This window comes from Microtus ochrogaster, chromosome 5 (assembly GCF_000317375.1).
Source record: "Microtus ochrogaster isolate Prairie Vole_2 chromosome 5, MicOch1.0, whole genome shotgun sequence".
In the NCBI taxonomy this organism is placed as follows: domain Eukaryota; kingdom Metazoa; phylum Chordata; class Mammalia; order Rodentia; family Cricetidae; genus Microtus; species Microtus ochrogaster.
Window position 1 is genome coordinate 76,954,444 of NC_022012.1, and position 6,274 is coordinate 76,960,717.

Consider the following 6,274-nt stretch of genomic DNA (forward strand, 5'->3'; position numbering starts at 1 on the left):
CAGCAGAAACCCAGAGTATTGCATCATGACATAGAACCAGATGGAGCTACATAATAGTACTTTCTCATTGGGACCACCAGCCTGCAAATAACAACATGGAGACTTACTGATTATGAAGCTCTGCCTTAGCTTTGTTTTTTTCTAACGCATAACTTAATTAACAACTTTATAAAATCTGCATTCTATCATATGGCTCAGTTATCTTTCCTCTGTCCCATATGTCCAACTTCTGGGTTCTGTAGGCATCTTCCATGTACTTTGATTCATCCCTCTGACTTCTTCCCACCTTCCCTCCTGCCTACCTATTGGCCATTCAGCTTTTTATTACACCAATCACAGCAATATATATCTTCACACAGTGTACAAATACCCACAACATTTCCCCCTTTTTGTCTAAATAAAAAGGGAAGGTTTTAACTCTGACACAGACAATTATATATAATAACATTGTCAGGCTGGGGAGATGGCTCAGAGGTTAAGAGAACTGGCTACTCTTACAGAGGTCCTGAGTTCAATTCCCAACAACCACATGGTAGCTCATAACCATCTATAATGAGATCTGGTGCCCTCTTCTAGTGTGATGTGCGAGCGTGCTGGCAGAATAAATAAATAAATAGATAAATAGATAAATAAATAAATAAATCTTTAAAAAACAATTATCAAGTTAATAAACATAAAAACTTAAGTTATTTAAGAAATTGTTTTAAGATTTAAAATATTTTTAGTATGATAATACAAGTTACGATAGAAAGTGGTTTGTTTAGGTATAAGACTTTGGACTCATCAAGATAGAATAGACAATAGAGTATTTTCTCCAAAATTCCAAATACAGATGGCCTGGACATTGCAAGTGTAATTTTTACCTGATAATTGTTCTCATTATATTTACTGTACTAAAGTTAAAATCTTTCCTATTTATTTAGACAAAAAGGGGAAATGTGGGATATTTGTATGTGGAATAAGATGTATTGCTGTGATTGGTATAATAAAAAAAAGGCTGGGCTGGAGAGATGGCTCAGTGGTTAAGAGCATTGCGTGCTCTTCCAAAGGACCCGAGTTCGATTCCCAGCAACCACATGGTGGCTCACAACCATCTGTCATGAGGTCTGGTGTCCTCTTCTGGCCTACAGACATATATGCAAACAAAATAGTGTGTCCATAATAAATAAAAAGGCTGAATCGCCAATAGCTAGGCAGGAGGTATAAGTGGGACTTCCAGAAAGAAAAGCAAACTCTGGGAGGAAGAAAGGTAGAGTTGCCAGCAAAACACAGGGAGGAAACAGGAGCTGTATGTAAGATGGAAGAGAGGTGATACCATGTGACAGAACATAGATTAATAGAAACAATTAAATTATAAGAGCTGGTTAGGAAAAAAGCCTAAACTAAGGTCAACCTTTAATAATAGTAAGTCTCCATGGGGCTGGAGAGATGACTTAGCAGTTAAGAGTACTGACAGTTCTTCCAGATAATCCAGGTTTGATTCCCAGCACTTATGGCAGCTCACAACTGTCTGTAACTCCAGTTACAGGGAATCTGACACCTGCACACCAATACTCAAAATTAAAAAGTTAAATTTCAAAAACAATAATAAATCTCCATGTTGTTATTTGTGGGCTGGCGGTCCTGACGAGGAAGTACTATTACGATTGAGCATCAAATATAGCAGGCATTCTCAAATGTAATCATTCTTTTGTGGGACCACCAGCTCCCCAATAATGACATAGAGACTTAAACAGATGGGATGTTTTCACTAAGCATATGCCAAACCCTCTGCAAAAGACTATTTCCCCATAAATATAGGAGCTGGGTGTGGTAGCACACATCTGTAAGCCCAGCATTCAGGAGGTGGAGGCAGGAGAATCACCCTGGGCTAACACAAGGTGAGTTCAAGACCAGCCTGGGCTACATGAGACCCTATCTCCAAATGAAAGCAAAGGGAAAAAAAACACTGAGACCAGTGTTAGTGTACTTTCCTAGGAGTTGTGACAGACTTGTGGGACATCAGACCCTGTGGAAAGAAACACTGTGCACATGGCCAGCTACCTCTACAGTCCAGTCCTGGTGAGGCACGCTACCACCAGCACTTCAGGCTTCTGAGCTTTCTCCACCACTACCATCTGCTTCTTCCAGCTGGGCCCTTCACAAGCCCACCCGGATCTTGATGGAGACGATGCACACTTTTAATGCCCACACTTGGGAGGCGAAGGCAGGAGGATCTCTGTGAGTTCAAAGACACCCTGGTCTATAAAAGTGAGCTCTAGGACAGCCAGGACTGTTACACAGAGAAACCCTGTCTCAAAAACCAACACCCCACCCCAAAAAAAACAAGCCCACTCACCTATCCCATGAGTCTGCAGGTGCCGCTGTACTTCCCCAGGTGTGGGGCTGGCCCCCAGGCATCTCATGGACACCAGAAGATCTGTGGCCTTAATCTTCCCTCTCTGCTGCTTGTCGTACAGGGAGAAGCATTCTTTGTACTCTGTACAGAGCGGAGAAGGAAGTTGTAGCAGATGGTCACTCCATCACCCATCCTCTCTCTCACTCCTTTCTCCTTTGTGCCGCCCCACTGCACATGTGTAGGCACTGTAACATCGAGCTCCGCCTTCCTCCCTGTTCTCTGCCCTTTCGTTGCCCCACCTGATTTCTAGAACCCCATATAAACACAGTGTGATGGCACATGCTTGTAATCTCAGCACTTGGGAGGTGAGGGCACGAGACTCAAGAGTTCAAGGTTATCCTCTATGTAGTAGTTAGAGGTTAGTCTAGACTATATAAGACACTGTCTCAAAAGCAAAACAAAGGGCCAGCAACAAAGGTGGCTTGACTGGTAAAGGTATTTGCTACTGCCAAACCTTATGACCTGAATTTGATCCCCAGAACCCTCATGGTATAAGGAGAGGAGCAACTCCTGCCGGTTGGCTTCTGACATCCACAATACATGTACACTCACACACAGTACATAAATAAATGTTATAAAACTACCAAGTTAAATATAATTCTAAGAAAAACAAATTGTTGAAGATACATTGTTTTTATTGATCTGTATGTGTGTGACTCTAGTAGTGAATGCCACACATGTGCGGTGCCAGAGAGGCCAGAAGGTTGGATGCCGTAGAGCTGGAGTTACAGGTTACATAAACCTCTCCACATAGGTGCTGGGAACCTGACTCAGGCCCTCTGAAAGGACCGGCTCTCCAACCCCCACTGAATTCGTTTTTAGTGTAAGCAGATACCAAGCACATATCAAATTCTACATGGGCTGTACTAGACTCAAAAAGAGTGTTTATCTGAAATCCAGATGTCATGGGGTATCCTGTGGTTTATCTGGCCAGGAAGCCCCCTCCTTTCCTTCTCTGTTCCTTAAGATGCCACTCAAAAACTCTCTCCAGGACTATCCAGGGAGAAGAAAGCTGGGTAGGGCTGACAGACTCATCAGGACCTTTGCAAAATTGATGCAACTGTCCTGCTTCTGCCTGCTGAATGCGTCCAGAAGCAAGTGATGGACAGTGGTTCCATGATGCTCTCCTAGGAGGGGATTTATTACTGTTAGAGCTGCACATGCACTCTCACATCACATGAGCAGCCCTCAGGCTCTCCTCTGGCAGGTAGGTCCTGGTCCCTACCTGGAACTGCCCAGAAGCATGCACAGAGCATCGGCAGTGCCTGCCTCAGCTTGGCCTGCAGTCCTTCCTTCCCTGTGCATGAGCCGCCTCCGCCCACCGCAGTTACACTGCTGGCAGAACTGTCCTGCTTCTTCTTCCCAGCAGCCCCTGGAGGCAAAACCAAGCCACCTGGGAGCCTGGGAAAGATCCTAACTTTGCAGGTGGAGACTCTCTAGGGTGAGCTGCCCTAATCCCCTAATCCCTTCCATTTCCCAAAGAAGGCCTCTGAAGCCTGAGAGAGGGCCCCAGGATTTGCTAGCTGTCCAGACAGGCACACTGCATTCCCCCAGTTGGTAACTGGAGCGTATTCTTTTCCACGCTTTCATTTCTTGTTTTTTTTTTTGTTGTTGTTGTTTTTTTCGAGACCGGGTTTCTCTGTGGTTTTGGAGCCTGTCCTGGAACTAGCTCTGTAGACCAGGCTGGTCTCGAACTCACAGAGAGCCGCCTGCCTCTGCCTCCCGAGTGCTGGGATTAAAGGCATGCGCCACCACCGCCCGGCACGCTTTCATTTCTTAAATGTGTTAGTACATTTTAGTTAGTTAGTTAGTTAGTTAGTTAGTTAGTTAGTTAGTTAGTTAGTTAGTTCGTTGGTGTCTGTGTGTTTTGGGGGCAGAGGTATCTTTTGAGGGAATTGGTTCTCTTTCACCGTGTGGGAGTGGGATGAACAGATGGAATTGATTGTCAGGCTTAGCCGTAAGTGCCTTTATCCACTGTGCCTCTTGCCAGACCCAGTCCATCTCTTCAAACCTGCACAGCCAGATTCCTGGAGCTGAAATTACAGGTGGGTGTGAGTCACCAGTGTAGATGCCGGGAATCAAACTAACTCAGATGCTTTTAACTACTGAGCCATCCCTCCTGCTCCCCACCCCTCTTCTAGACCAAACTCTGGTCCTTTACATCTCTGGAATCCCTGCCTGGGTAGCCAGAAGGCACTTCTGGGGCCGGCTGGACCCTGTATTGCATCACAAGGCTTTATGGGTCCTAGATACCTGCAATCTTATCTCACTGTGCTGGGAGAAGAGAAGAAGACACCTGGACCCGCAGGCAGGCCCTGGCTCCCCTGAGGACCCTGCTCATCAGTCCGCCCCCCCCCCATTTCTATCCTCTTAGTCTAGCCACCCCTCCTTTACTACTTTCCATTCTGTCCTTCACTCTCCTCGATTGTGACGCCAAGAATGGGGGTGGGGGGTCATCTTTCTGCTCACTGCTGAATTTTTAACACCTGGGGCCGGCCTGGCACAGAGAAGGACACTTGCTGAAGTAAAGAATATGTTGAGGTAATTGCATTGCGTTAAAAATCCTTAGAGATATGCAAATCGTGCAAATAGGAAATAGACCTTCTCCAGGCCTCCTCCCGTCCTACCGAAGGCTCATGTGGGAAAATAGGTAACAGCTGTGCCAACACATTCATACGTTCACCATGCACCTCACAGGCACTGAGGATGTGCAGTGCACAATTCACCCGTAATAAAATATGCAGTGCTCGCCATTATAAATTCTGTGTAGCCTGGAGATGGTGATGCACGCCTTTGATTCCAGCACTTGGGAGGCAGAATCAGACGGATCTGAGTTTGAAGCCCCCTGGTGTATAGAGCAAGTTCCAGGACAGCTAAGGCTATCCAGAGAAACCCTGTCTCAAAAAAACAAAAACTAACTAAATAAATAGAATAAATTCTATCTAGCCAACTCAACATTACAAGTGAATTTTGACCACTCTTGTATTCATAGTTAACCCACAGTTTCAATTTAACGAAATAATGCAATTCTTTTCCCAGTAAATTGAGATTATACTTCCAGTAAATCGAGTCAGTGGCCCTCCAATGAACTGTTTCTCACCATGGTATGAATTATATTCACTAAACTGAAACCTCTTGCTTTCTTGAGTCTCATGTAGCCCAGGTTAGCCTTGAACTTCTGATCCTCCTGCCTTTGCCTCTTGAATGTTGGGATTACAGGAAAACATCATCATATCCAGCTTATGTGGTGTTAGGGATTGAACCCAGGACCTCATGCATGCTAAGCAAGCGCTCTACCAACCGAGATACACCCCCTCCCCTGCTCCTAAACTAGAACATCTTTCAAGGCTTCCATGCTACTGACTGCAGCAAAGCTGTCTTCTTAGCTTCTGCACAGACTGGACATAGCTGGCACCTTCCCTTTAATAATACCTGATTGATATCAGCTTAAAAGTATACTTGTCATGCCCAGTGCTCAGCATGTGATGCTAATTCTCTCCTCTGACCCTAGCCCACAGCAGCCCCATAAGGTGGCAACATTGTCCCTCCCTCTCAGATGAGAAAACTGAGGCTCCCAGGTGAACCACCAGACAGCGACCCTCAGAGGCCCTGTTCCTCGCCCATCCCTACCTGGGCTTCCAGTCACTAAACATTAGTGGCCACCTTCTTGGTATCAGATCCTGGGAAACAGAGAATTTGCTTTCTTCCTTTGATAGTTTCAAAAGCCGTAGGAGAGAGGACCAGTCTGTCATCCTGGCATGGTGGAGGAACTTCTGAGGTTGAAGGAGGTCTTTAGCTTAGGTCCAACTTTAAAGACTTTAGTTTTCAGTGTGTGTGTGTGTGTGTGTGTGTGTGTGTGTGTGTGTGTGTGTGTGT

At 45.4% G+C, this 6,274-nt stretch overlaps 1 protein-coding gene across 5 annotated transcripts in view; it reads right to left on the reverse strand.

The window, feature by feature from the left end:
* Calml4 (calmodulin like 4) overlaps positions 1–6,274 on the reverse strand; it is a 12,646-nt gene that overhangs the window by 4,715 nt on the left and 1,657 nt on the right. For 2 of the 5 annotated variants that reach the window (XM_013346486.2, XM_026778965.1), the window contains 2 exons: positions 4,309–4,431; positions 2,339–2,479 (listed from right to left, as the gene is read on the reverse strand). In XM_013346486.2, coding sequence (XP_013201940.2) covers positions 2,339–2,479; positions 4,309–4,431 — 264 coding nt within the window. Of the gene's footprint in view, positions 1–2,338; positions 2,480–3,439; positions 3,465–4,308; positions 4,432–6,274 lie in introns of those variants that run through there. The other 3 variants (XM_026778966.1, XM_013346485.2, XM_026778967.1) reach the window with 2 other exon arrangements.